The sequence below is a fragment of the Dermacentor variabilis genome, chromosome 5 (assembly GCF_050947875.1).
Source record: "Dermacentor variabilis isolate Ectoservices chromosome 5, ASM5094787v1, whole genome shotgun sequence".
NCBI lineage: Eukaryota > Metazoa > Arthropoda > Arachnida > Ixodida > Ixodidae > Dermacentor > Dermacentor variabilis.
In genome coordinates this window covers 84,423,024-84,437,378 of record NC_134572.1, presented here as the reverse complement: position 1 = coordinate 84,437,378, position 14,355 = coordinate 84,423,024, and the positions used below count along the sequence as shown (strand labels likewise).

Below are 14,355 nucleotides of genomic sequence, written 5' to 3'. Positions count from 1 at the left end.
GTGTTTTCCAAGTTGCTCATGCATCTGCAATCAAGGTTGCATGCACATTCGTTATTCGCCCAGTGCATTCAAAAATCAAAATAATATGGGGTTTAATGTCCCAAAACAAAAGTGCCATAGTGAAGGGCTCTTGTCTAATAGGTCCATCTAGGTTTCTTTTAAAAAGCGTTTGTGCAAACATCTTTTGTCCTTTTTGCTTCTTTAGGTAGCTATTGACACCATAATTATTTTACGAAGTCTCAGTTGCTCAAATATGCACAAATAATTACAGTGCCTTTACTGTGATCTGTTCAAAATGCATGCCAAGCGTAGTACAGTTTCAGAAATAAAAAAGAAGCTGTTCACGTCACCGAAAGCAGAGATGGCAGTTCTGTGGTATCACAAACAACTCAAGAGAGTGGCAGTCAGCCCAGTGCGGCAGTTGAAAACCATGTGCAGTAGAACCACGTTCATACATTCTGGGAAAAAAAGAAACTGCGATAAAAGAACATGCTAACCGGAAAAACGTTATATCCTAAGTCACTAAAGAATTGCAAACTCCACTGTAGTTCACACCTATGTTATGTGAGGCATTGCGTGAGTCTGCGGCACGTGGCACGAGATGCCAATGCATGTCGAGCTAGTGGGGCTTTGGTGGCCTGAGACACTTTTTTCCCCTGTTGCACAGTGTTCTAAGAAGGCGACAGGAAACCGAAACCAAATTGAGCTGGTGGGTGACACCAGCTGGCACTTAAGTGAAACGTGATGCTCACATTGCACTGCCTGCAGCAGTGCAATGTGAGCATCAATGTGCAATGTGCATCAATTTGCAATGTGCAATGCAAACGAAATGCGTGCCAGCGTTTTCATGGCGGGTGGCTACCGTTCTCGATTGCACGTGCCTCACACATTTTCTTGTTTACACAAGATCTGGTGGCAGGAAAACATATCATACTATCGCAGTTTGGCACTGTACTGAATGTTGATGCAGAAATATCCTGTTTTCTGGGAGCCTATGAACTGGTAAAAGTAAGCATAACTCTTTTGGGTCATATTTTTTTTGTGCTAAGTCACGAACGTTGGCACCGCGAAATTGTACATAACAGGATAGTATCAACGAGGTTCTACCTTATTGACCACATCACAAAAAGCTGCTATGTTGGACCTTCCAGTTGTTTGCTTCTCTTTGAAATGCAGGGTAACTCCCCTCTTGTCCCTTTGAGTGCTGAATGGGCTCTGCTTTTGGCAACATGGTCATAGTATTTGTGTGTACACATCAGGGGTTTCTGGTACCACGAGAATCACCACATCAGGTTCTGGTGAAGAGAGATAATGAAGAGATAAAAGCAAGACAAATATTTTCTGTCAGCACTACCTTGGCATGCACCTCATAATTGCCAATTTTAGTGACTTCATTACATCAAAGTCTAACTGTATATGCATTGCGAAGCTATGTCTGTGAAAGGGAGGGTTCAATTTCACCCATCTCTTTCATGAATCTTGGGGGTCTACATGTAGTTTATTGCACAATAATTTTATGTTGAATTATTTTGGTCCTGCTGGAATGACACGGGCTGCAGTTCCTGGTGTTGCTGGCTAATTATCTAACCGCACTCTGGGGGCTGATGTGCAGGCCCGCGTGGAGCGCAAGTTGGCTTGGCACCGAGAGCGGTACCAACGTCATCGTGCCGAACGGCCCCCGCCGTGGGTGCCAACACAGAAGATGGCACGCCTCCTGACGAGCAGCCCATGGGCGTGCCGACAACTGCTGCGCAAGGCCCAGCTTATGGGCGTGTCTCAGCCAAGTCACTTGGCTGCCGAAGGGGTGGCGGATGCCCGCCGCAAGTGGCACGTGCCACCTGCCTTCAGCCTCGAGTTTGTCAGCTACTACCTGGGTGAGGCAATGTATGCAGGCAATATACAAAGCGTGTATCTGGGAGTGAGTGCAGGTTGATGTAAATTCAAGAAATAGACTTGCTGTACATGAGAAGCGGTGAATAATAACTTGGGGACTATTGCAAAAAAAAGAATAAATTTTGAACATTAGATCACTTCGAGTAGTGCATAAACCCTTATAAATTTAAAGCAAGAGCACCTGGTGCAAAAAGGTTTGCAAGAACACGCACACAAATTACAGGTGAATTGTGGTATTACCAGCTGGTGTGATGGTTTGAAAACTATTCCTTCATTTTTGTTTGTTTGTTTGTTTGCTTGCTTGTTTGTATATGTGCATGTGTGCATGCATGTTGTGTGCATATATTTTTACCATTTTTTTCTGACTTTAATCATGTGTTTACTTATGCATTGCCCAAAGTGCTTTATGCTCTGTGTCCTTTGCAAACAGCATTTGGGTCAATAGGAGTGGGCAAATTAAAAAATAGGTGATGATGACTTGGAGAAACAGTCACTGGTAAAGCCCAATGTTCAATGTGTAGATATATTGAAGGGAGCTAATCACGGAGGTGTTTTCATCCTGTGTCTTCTATGCTGAGTAAAATGGTATGGAGGCTAAGAAGCATATTACCATGGCCAGAGAATTTGAAGTTCCTTATGAATAATTCGTCTAAAAGGTCCAATGAATGCTGCTGTACAGGCAGCTTAGCTGTTTATCAAGTGTGCAGAAACACAGAGCCCATGTCAGTATAATGTGTCCAGAAGTAACATGACATGCATCTCCATTTGCAGCACATTTACGCGTTTCTTAAAGAAAACATCCAAATAAAAATATTTTGCTAGATAGTTACTTACCCAGTCTGCTTCACGGCTATAAAGTTCCTGCTGGCAACAGCAGCATATTGAACTACACCTGGGTCAGGATAACGTAAAACTATTCCAATCTGTTTTTATTACGAATACGCATTAGCCTTCCGTGACAGGTCAAAATGGCTCTGGCTCCGCCAAAATGGCTGTAGCACCTGCCCATATGAGCTGAACGCGAGCTATTTTGACCTATCACGGAAGGCTAATGGCATATTTGTAATAAAAACAGATTGGAATAGTTTTACGTTATTCCAGCCATGTTGTCAACTTATTGAAACGTCCCAACATCCATTGGCTTTCCCATACAAGGCATAACTCTTTTAGTTATGATAGAATTTGAAAACTTAAGAACCCATTATCTCTAAACAGAAGTTTCCATGTGAAAAGTACCCGTGCACAAAATGAGTGCAAACGAACTTAAATCCACCTTGGTGTACTGTCCAACGTATTCTGTGCTGCAGCTTCTTGTGCTTAGACACTTCCATTTCTTAGCGAGTGATTACTTGCAGTAGGCAGGTGAACGCAAACATTTCTTGCTGCTGAAACAGAACATTGCCTTTGTATTCCAGGCAGTGCCTTTCAGCAGTCTGTTTTTTGCCAGGCTCGGTGACCGCATTGCTATGGAAGAATTCAGAAATGCCCATGGGCTTTTGATTTAGGTTATATTGAAGGGCCCTAGGCAGTCAAGTTTAATCCTTGACCTGTCGCTTAGGGGTGTCTCTTAACCACTGGTATTGCTTTGCGCATTATATCTTGCCAGTTGATTAAATTTCTACATTATATATTTGTATATTGTTTGACCACCCAGTACACCTCGGTTAGAAGTGTCGGATCCAACTGTGTTTCTTTTCCCCTCCAGAACATATAGCAGATCACGCAGGCAATGAAATTGCTAAAAAAAAATGTTGCTGCTTTAATCTGTTCCTCTTGAATGGTTTTCTTTCTAAACATGATGTTCTGCTAGGAAGTGTGTTTATACCATTAATGTTAATATCCTCGCCACCCGTCATGTGTGTGCGCACTTGGCTAATCTGCATTGTACACGTACCCAGTAGCGGTGGCGTAAATTGTCTAGTACGTTCAAGGCTGGCAGGTGGTTGGGGCTGTAGCAGTGATAGCAGTTGGTGGCGATTTGCTGAAATACCCGTGTGTTCTGGGTGTCTGCACTTTTTCCAAGGTAGGGTTATTTATGACCCATGCAGATCGCAGTAACCGTGTGGCAACAATGCGGCGCCACTTGGACGAGCTTTTACAGCAGAACTCAGAGCTCCAAGACCAGGAACAGGTACTCAGGCAACAGTATGACCAGGTTTGTAGTGCTTCCAGCAGAACTTATGTTGGGCTAGTTGGTGCATGTTACTGAAGTACTAAAGTGCCAAACAGACGACACAAGAAGAGACACGGGGCGCTTGTGTCATCTTTGTCTCTTCTTGTGTCGTCTGTTTGGCACTTTAGTGCTTCAGTTGTAGTGCTTCCCTCACACTTATTCAGTTTCTGTGGTTTATGTATGTGTTAACATACATTACTTGGCAAGTTTATCGCATACAGTCAAACCTCGATATAAAGAAGTTGTACTTGCAGCCGAAAGCTTTGTTAAATCACGAATTTTGTTAATTCGATGTTCTAAAGTTTCAGCAGTCAAATTAATTTCACAAATCCCCAGAACATTTCTGGTGGATAGTATGTTGTCAACAATCACATATAAAGATATCGCAAGAAGTCTGGGCCATATTAGCAGGCAGTTATGAATGCCAGCATGTGCGGTGCGGATTGCGCCGAGAGCAATGCATTGGCATGTCCCACGGCATCCGAGATTAGCGTGTTGCACCGTGAAGTGCCGTAAATCTTGGACACCATGGCTGACTGCGCTTAGTGTCCGTTGCCATTATCAGATGGTGCCCTCAAATTAAAAACAAAAGTGCAAGAAGATATGGATATTCAGCCTGAGAAAAAAAATCTCTTCACTAAAAAGCCAGAGCATTGATTGCGATAGCAAGGAGACAACTACACGAAGTAAAGTTTGTTGTTTTATTGACATTACGCGTGCTTGAGCAAAGATCTCGCTCGATGACCAAAAACGCTCGATGTCGCAATGTGAGCGAATGCTTTGCACGGTGCCTCTGGAACCTGATATCACATGACCAGCAACACTAGACACGAGGGAACAAAATGCACATCAATGCACCAACCATCTCGGCTCACTCTTTGCATTTGCCGAAGATTACCTCCAAGATACAGCGTATGGCTCACATACGGACAGCCATGCGCAGCTACTGTACAGCAAGGTTAGAGGAGAGGAAAGGTGTGCCAGGGGAAGAAGGTGGATAGATGCGCGTCCCCTCCCCTCTTTAGCCTGTGCTTGAACATGTTGCTGCGCACTGACAACTTCCCCACCCTTCTTGAACTGGAGGAATAGTCAGCTCTCAAATTTCTCCGAGGGCTGCTAACTGCCGTGGTACCCGCAGCCTCCGCAAAGTTGTTATGCTACACATGACGCAGTGGTGTTTCCTGCATAATGCGTCCCAGCGTGCGCGCTTTGACCGCGTTTTTGTCCCTCAATCTTTGCGTGCAGAAGAATGCTCACAAATAACTTTTTCCTTGGCCAACATTTTTATAGCTCTTTGCTAGATTTACCAGCCACACAGGCTTCAAGTACATGCTTGAAATGGCAGAAAACTCAGTTAAATTGAAAGCGTATCACAAATGCGATGTGGCCAAAGGGCGCACCCACGCGGTCCTCATCTTCAAAGCGATCTGTGATGTTTGCAGAGATTGTGTCGTGCCGATAGCTTTGCGTGCACTGTGCTTTGGCGTTTCGTTTGCATTTGAGTGACAGATGCATGGAGGTCAATCGGCTTGTGGCTGCTGCCGCGATTCCTAACTCCAGGATTTTCACAGCGAGTTTCCGCGCTCACCGAGCGAGATGTATTCATGTTTACCTGTGCGCGCATGATACCGTGCTGGTTAATTTAGTTAAAATGTGTTGTCGGGCTAGTTGGTTTGAATCCATGACAGAATACAGTGCAGTCCACTTGTAGCAATATCATGAAGAATGATAAATCTGATCGTTATAGCCAATCATTGCTGTACCTGGACTGCTGTAAATAAAGAAAAAGAAGCTGCCAAACATACTTTCTTGGCTCCGAAACCAAATTTGCCACTTACGATAAAGAATTGACGTTGTAGATTTATACTTCTAAACAGTGTGTCAAACATTAGGCGCGCTGAAATAGTCATAAATCTGCACTTGCATTCGCGGAAGTTTCAGGTTCACAACCATGGCATGCATCGCACCCAGTGGATGCGCAAACAGTGGCGGTACTAATTTAGCGCGCATGAAATCAATGAGCGACTCTATCAACAACAGTGCACTTTGCGGGAACATTGGGGTCGGTTTCAAAGATGGGCCACTGTCAACCTCGTTCCCTCCGTCGCACAACGCCGCCGTCTCTAGCGACAACGATCGCCCCGTTGGAGATACTTTGCAGAACGAGGCAGCGCTATCTGCACTCAGAAACTCCTCCATCGAAGCACCACCTATTTTATCGCCAGTAGCGACGTGCTCCCACAGTTCGGCAATGTTAGCAGCTGCCACTGTGTTGTTTTCACTCATGGGGGTTTCACCCTAGCACACAAAGCCCGCCGTTTCCGTTCATCAGCACGGTCACTGGTTCTAGCCTTCATGATCGCGGTGCTCGCAGTTTTCAGAATCGTTGATATCAATGACTGTGTGAGTCTTGCAAAATTTGCAGCGTCGTCGCAAGCGACGCAGCTTTGTGCCTTGTCAGCGCACCAACCGCTGCTTCCGCGGCGTATTTCTGCACCTCCTGGGGAAGAGAGGGAGATTGTAGAAAGGGAGCGCAGATGTGATTCGCTTCTCCTTTTTTTTTCTTTTTTCTCTCTCCTGTACGCTCGCCGGCAACACGGACGCAAAGTAGCTGGCACCATCTTGTGGCACGCTGCACCAACTTGCGATGCTCTGAATCGGCGCACTGGCGGGACGTGCTGCGCGGTAATGGTGACAGATACGAACTCGCGTAGGCAAAGTTTTCGCCTCATCTCGGTTAAAGGGAACTTCGCAAAGCAAATTTCATGATTATTCTGCATGGGAAACGCTGCCCGAAAGGCACAATTTCAATTGTTATATCCAACATGCGGTGAATAATGTATCATTATATATCAGGTTTTTTTCTCATAGCCCTAATGCATAAATTGATACTCTGAAGTCAACTCTTATAACTGATATATCGTTATAAGTGGACTGCACTGTATGTAAGCCCGACTGAACAAGGACGTAGAAAGAAGCAGACACACAAAGACGGCACCGTCTCTGTGCGTCTGTTTTTTTCTACGTCCTCATTGAGTCACGCTTACACATTCTATCATTGTTAATTTAGTTAGTAAGCGAATATTTACAAGTTTATACGGCCGACAAAACTACTATCCTTACTTTGTGCAGCTATCTACTAATTTGCTATCGTAATCGGTGCTTTGCCTTTCGGACGGAACGGAGAATTCTTTTTCTTTTCATTGAATGTGCATATTATTGGTGTGTTTTGCACAAATAGATAAGAAAATAAACATAGTTTTCAGGTATTTATATTTTATATGAATGTGTAGACAGTCATGATGCCGACAATTGCATGAAAAAAATAAAAAGAAACCCAAAGAGAAACACTATACCACCACCTTTAACTGGCGTAGCTTTATGTGCACATGATGGGTAACCCTATGCAGTGAGGACCTTTGCCTCTGTAGAAGGTAGGGTGTTTGATTGGCTGAAGTCTCTCTGAAATTTCTCTGAAGAGGTTGATGTTGGATATCAAAACCTGTACAGTGGCATAGCAGATGCTTGAGGGTCTCTTCCTGTTTGCTGTGGTCGCAAATTAATTCACTTGCATGGCCATACAAACAGCTGTCAGGAGAATCTACATGATCATGTCGGGCACTGTGTTAACGATTGGCAGTTAGCAATGAAATGTGATTGGCTGTGGCCACAGCAACAGGCTACCGACGTGTGTCATAGGAAAGTACTACAAACAAAATGATGGAATAATGGCTAAGAAGGATGATTGCATACAGCTGTCTACAGATCATGCTCTGCTTGGCTATTGCAACAAGCATTTCCCCAGCTCTGCCAACCTGTGTGATTAGTGTGACTATGTATCTCGCCAGTACGCATGGCTCTGAGATCGTAATAGCAGTGATATTTCCACATATTGATGGAAACTTAAAGAAAAAATGTTGGTTACAAATCTATTGTGCCATGCACCCAGAATTGAAAGCGTTTTACACACCTACTAAGAAGATTGCACGATGATTGTCTCATCCGGAAACATTTATGTTGCTATTGTGGGGAAATCAAGACTACAATATGGCAGGCTCTTGTAGGCCGAGATAAATGTGCACTGATAAAATTTCACCAGATGCTGCTGCGCTCTCCCCTTTCAAGGAATCACAAGGGCTTAACTTTAGAGACCACAAGGCTTACTACGGAGTATGGTAGCCATATTTTACTGCCTGATAGCTCCTCAAGATGATGAGAAGAATATGAGTAGGGAAACAGCCAACTTGGAATTGAAATTCGTTTTGCCTTTGTATTTTAAATAGGTGTCTAACCAATGTGTTTTCAATACAGTAGACTTCCACTAATTTGACTCTGGTTAATTTGATTTTTCAGTTAATTTGATTATGCTCGCATATGCATATCTATGGACCCAATATTTTGTTACTTCAGTCCTAAAATTGGTGGCAGCGAATGCTGCACAGTGAAGTGCTGGCGGACCAACTCAGGGCTGTCCAGAGGGCCCGTGTGCTGGCAGAGGGGCTCGGCCTCTCTGTACCAACGTGGGAGCGGCCCGCATCAGTCCCAGACTGATCCCTCAGGACCTAAATAAAGTTCTTCATACCATACCATACCAGATAATTCGAACTTGACCAATGAGTATGCACACACCTGATGCCCTATGGTACCCAATAGCAACACTTTTATTGGCAGCATCTGTCTAAGCAGAGTTTAGGGGACAGTGAATGCATTGGAACACATGTGACCTCCATTTGAAAATGCCTATTTTTGGCCTGCCTGTTTGATTACGGTATTTACCCATTTCTAACACGTGCCCTTTTCATTTTTTCCTTTGAACATGACTTTGCCACATAACACGGCTATGTTGCGGTGAAGGTGACTTTAGAAAACCGGCCGCCACTGTGCGACACATATTTAGACCCTTGCCCATTTTTCTTGCTAAAAAATGGGGTGCGTGTTAGATTCCTGCATTGTTTAAGAGCTTTAATTTTATTTGTACATTAGTTTTTATACTTTGGACACAGAAAGTGGGTGCGCATTAAAAATGGACCAGATACTGTCGAATGAATCGGTAGTGTGTTTTGACGTTTTAGAGTGCGGCTCTTAGGCGGCCGTTCCTACAGTGAGCATCGGCGTCCCTCATAACCGGCCGAACGAGCCCAACGAAGGATGAAAGAGCGAACGCAGAGTGCAGCAGGGGATGAAAGACGGCTATAGCAAAGAGAGTGCGAGAAGGAAAGCAGAGGAGGAAGGTATGACAAAAATGGGTGAAGAAAAGCATAGTGCCGCGCAAGACGGGCTCTGCGGAAACAGTGGCTGCAAGATGGTACCAGAGTAGTGTACGTCCTCTGTTCACCAAATCCACTAATACCATATATTGAAATAAAGCACTGCATGAGTTGAGGTCTGTCTGTAGCGACTGCTGTGAATCGCGCCCATGCATCACCCACGCACTGCTTCTCGTGATCTCCCTAATAGTGCGGCAGTCAGGCCACACTTCACTCCATTTGCAACGTACTTACCACACAAGACAGATTGTCCATGCCAGCCAATATATCGCAAAATGAAAACATGTATAGAGCTGTGCTCAAATTTCACATAAGGGTGCATTGTAATCATCTGTGAATTTCTTTTTTCTGCATCTTGTTTGCCTCCACCGGCTGGATAATTCTATCACTGTCATCAGTCCTGTTGGGGTTGAATAAATGGAAGCTGACTGTACAGCCAAAAAACAGCAGCTACTAATCATGTTTAGTTAACTTAAGACAGCAGCCAAAGGAATACTAGCTGTTTTAAAGCAGCACTCTCATTGCCTATCTTCCCACAATTTTGAATTTCGTCTGTTTCACTGAGTAGAAGGTACCACTCAATAAAAAAAAAATTGTGTGTGTATATATATATATATATATATAGCCGGTTCCCTCAAAGCACCAGCCTGTCTACCCATTATTCCATGGATTTCATGCCTAGAGAGGCCAAATAGCAACCTTACCAGCTTCCCTCATGCAGGCCAGCACTGCAGTTTCAATGGGACAAAACTGGCTGCACTTGGGAGGCCAAGTTTAGTGAAGCTTTCTTTCTGGTGTCTGATGGTTCAGATGTCGCGGTCTGTGGTGGTGCTTTGGTATGTTTCCCTGCAAGAAGTGTCTTGCATGTTTTAATGCTGAATAAAAATATGCAGATCCCACGTACCATGTGAATCGATGTAAGCGAAGCTTTCTATGCTTTTTGCTTCTATTGACAATAATTAGTGGTGATGTTGACATCAGATGTGTAACTCCTTCAGCGTTTAGTCCAATACAAAAGTGGTGAGTTGATGTTGAACATTACCTTGTGTGCACCGCTGCTGTTTGTCTGTGTAGCACACATAACACACAGGGAGACATGTTTGCTTGTGGCATTGTTGTGCGCCATTGTTCATGATCTCTGAGAGGGTTGAGCATTATCATTGCCTCACATGGCACATCGCATCGTGGCAGAAGCGTTAAACTTTAATTGAATTATGGGGCTGTACATGCCAAAACCACGATCGTGTTATTAGGCACGCTGTAGTGGCAGACTGCACATTAATTTTGACATTGTGGTGTTCTTAATGTGTATGTAAACCCAAGTGCATTAGCATTTTTGTATTTTGGTCTCCTTGAAACGCAGCTGCGAAGGTCTGGTTTAAACCCGTGACCTTGAGCAATGCCATAGCCGTCGAGCTATCACGGTGGGCACAGAAGTGCTGATTTGACGTACGACCACTTCCATAGTATTGCCTAGACCCTATGGTGTTTTAATGAGGCTTTGCATCTTCATGCCCTGCGCCAGTTGTCCACATGGCAAATTTGAATGGTGTTTATTTTTCAGAAACAGAAGGCATACTGTCCCACTGTACCTTTGGTTTTCCTGGAACTGCTATTTCCTTGCCTTCTCACGTCGTCTTCTCCCTCTCCTGCCCTCTCCCCCTGTATGAGAACTGCGAGAGTGGCAAGACTGTTCTTCACTCGTTTCGCGGCTGCATCGGTTCTATTCATTCTCTGCTTCCTCTCCCTCCTCCTCTCTACATTTCTGCAGTCAAATCTCGTTACTACGAACTCCACATTAACGAATTTCTCAAATTTACGAATATTTTAAAAATCCTTGCCAGTTTGGCTATATTTTCAATGTAACAATATTACAGAACTACGAATTTCAATACAGCACATGTTTCATAATAATGCACCTAATAAGTTTTCCCTTTTATAAGCGAGGAACATCAGTATTACGAATTCGGCTAAAAGTAACAGTGTCGCAACTCTCGCGTGAAACAGAAACCATGAGTGCAGTAAGTATCATCATCACCATGTCGAGTGCCAACTGACAGGATGCCAATTGAAGACAATATTTTCAACGCAGGTGATACTACATGTTTTTATCAGCTCCTGCCAGACTGGACGATGCACTTTAGAGGGCAGCTGGCTTATAACTAGCTTACAACCAACCACTGGCTTATAACCGCAAGTTTTTTCTTCACAACAATACTTCAAAATAACGAAATATTTTCGGCAGTCCCGCGTGATTCGTTATATCGAGATTTGACTTCATTCACGTCCCTTCTGGATTTGCATGTTAGTAGAAAGGTAAGCACTGCAGTTTCTTCAGTGTTCCTGAGGCTGGGATCAAAGATAATTACAGCAGTCGAGAGGCTGATGTGGTGGCACCCAGAGAACTCCAGAGGGCATTGTGCGCATGCCATGCAATGGAAATAGTCCAAATTAGTTTTTCCTGTCAACGTTCCTCTCTGCTACACTCCTGCCATGTATATGCATGCTTTTAACCACCGCCCAACGCGGCGTGCAAGACAACAGCAGCAGTGCAAAACAAAGGAAGAGACAAAGAAGGCTTTGCCTTATAAGTTGCCCTTGTGCTGCAAGGTCTGCCACTGTGGCTAAAAAAAGTTACCAGGTGCGTTCATTTGTGAGATCTGCTGTGTGTCTCTTGTCATGATGCGCAGTTTTGTTTCGCCGTCTTGTCTAAGCCTCACTTACACCAGTTTCCAGTGCGTGGGATCTGCATCATTTCTATCGGTATGTCTCTTCTTGATTCAGCAACAGAGAATAACTGTTACCAGGCATGTTATGCAAAGCTTGCAGTTCAGCTATGAGAGCGCACTTTCAGAGATGCTATAAAATCAATTTTATGACGTTTCTTTTTTTTTAACTCTTGCCAGTTTGTGATGTCATCTTGTTACAATGACTTTCTTAATGCTGCAGGCAATAGTCCAATTGGAGGAGTTGAAAAAAGAGCATACTCACATGCATGAGTGCGGTGTACAGTATTGGAAGATGCTCTGTGACATTACAAACAAGGTACGTGCAAATTACTGTCAACTAGCTGGTGTTGAGTCTAGCAGACTTGTAACGCTAGTGAACCAGTAAAGGCGCAGCCGCATACACGCTATTTTTTAGCGACAAGCTACAGGCTTTGCTGTCACGGAGGGCGATCCGTTTCTGGCGCTTGTCGCGTCGCTGTACTTTTTTTTTTTTTTCCCCAGCCAGAAAATATCGCTTCACTCCCGAAAGTCAACGCGGTGACATCCGCTAGGAACAGCAATTGTGCGGCAGCTACCGGTCCTCCCTAGTCTGTGCACTTCGATCTGAATTCGCTCCTGCAATTTGCTCTCTGCTGTGACAGCAAAAAATAAATATTAAAACCAGTCATCGCTTCATCCCATCTGAAGCTGAGGACAAAGTATCACCGCTTTTTTGTTGTTATTGAGATCAGTTGTTTGTTTTGATTCTGCTAGGCCTAAGACGCCACCGAGAGCCACAAAAGTGTTAAGTTTTGCTCACCAGATGGCGCCACATCATCTTACGCTTGTTGCATGGGACAGATTTCCACTTGTGATTATAGCACATTAAAGCTAGATCTAGGTAAAATGTTGACCTCTTGGTACATTTGAGATTTCTTTCTTTACAAGTGCACGATAGCATCTTTTCGCGCACAATGTACGTCTGTCGCTACTTTTTGCGTGATGTCGCAGTCATGTAATTGCTCCAGGTTGCAACGCAACACCCTGTTGTGTCACTTGTTGCTGTTGCTTGAATATCACGTGCACTTGATTGGCGCTTCAACACTGTGACATCAACATGCTCTCTTTGATTTGTTGGGAGGTCACAAAAGAGACTGAAGTTCTATAATTTATGGTTGCTAGGGGGTACATGAATATTTGGAACTTCGTTTATGCATCGTATGAAATTATTTTATTTGAAAATTTGATGCTCAGTTTCTTCAAATGTTTGATTATGGCCAAATGTATGGTATTACTAAAATTATTGGAGCTTAGCTATCACTTCTCTAGATTTGTAGCATTGAAGTGATACCTCTTTTGTGAGTAAGCCTATGCTGAATTGTCTACCATTTGGGAAAACTTGTAATTGCCAGGGAACTTATCATTTTTATAAAACTTGGAAAAAAGGTTCGATTCTTATCTCTTTTATGTTAATTACTTGCATTCAGGGAATTTACTTCTTAACATTTATAGTGTGCCCAATGGGATACCGAAACCTCCCCAGAAAAAAAGGAAGAAAACCTGCTGAACTCTTAATTGGTTTCTTGGTTAATGATTGGTGCCATAATTAAAGTGCTTAGAATATGACACATGGTTGAATATAGCATCCTGTCATGTAACCTGTAGGGCTTATTTACAATTTGTTGCAAGGAATTATTCCAAATGACCTGCTGGCATGGCGCACTTATGTTTTCAATGCCACCATTTTGCCTTTTCCATAATGGTAGTCATTGTGGATTGTCAGCAATTTTTCATTGAAATTATTGGGTAATAGCTGGAAAAATTGGGCAGTACTAATATTCCAACTTTGTGGAAAACTGCATGCATTGTTTATGTCTTGATCTATATGTTTACCTCCGCTGTGCCCTTTTTACTAAATTTTGTACATGGTTTTCTCTAGTGACCTACAAATTTAGCTTAGATTATTATTGATTTTAGTGTCCCTTAATGGGAACTAACAGCTTTGTCAGTCCACTTGCAGAAGCTTCCCATGCCAGAAGTACTTGAAGCCAGGAAGCCAGCAGCCAAGCCAACCAGCCGAACGAGCCGTAGATCTGATTCCGGGTCATCATTCCTCTTTGAGTAAGCTATTCTGTATCTTTCTATTTTTTCCACTTATATACTATGTAGGGTTTGAGGCTATTCTTTTAAGTGCAAAAGCACATCTTGGTTTTTGTGCTACAGTTAAACCCCAAAATAACGAAATCATCCGGGAGAGCAAAAGAAATTAGCTTTTGTGCAAATCTTATTGTTGCAAAATGGTGTAGCACAAATA

At 43.5% G+C, this 14,355-nt stretch overlaps 1 protein-coding gene across 6 annotated transcripts in view; it reads left to right on the top strand.

The window, feature by feature from the left end:
• The window catches only part of LOC142582911 (PHD finger protein 14), a 62,497-nt gene that overhangs the window by 19,292 nt on the left and 28,850 nt on the right, over positions 1–14,355 (top strand). For all 6 annotated transcript variants that reach the window (XR_012828518.1, XM_075693038.1, XM_075693040.1 and 3 more), the window contains exons 12-15: positions 1,613–1,874; positions 3,942–4,048; positions 12,283–12,378; positions 14,062–14,162. Coding sequence is in view for 5 of the 6 variants with exons in the window: in XM_075693038.1 (XP_075549153.1) it covers positions 1,613–1,874; positions 3,942–4,048; positions 12,283–12,378; positions 14,062–14,162 (566 nt within the window). In the remaining variant the exon portion in view is untranslated. The remainder of the gene's footprint in view (positions 1–1,612; positions 1,875–3,941; positions 4,049–12,282; positions 12,379–14,061; positions 14,163–14,355) is intronic.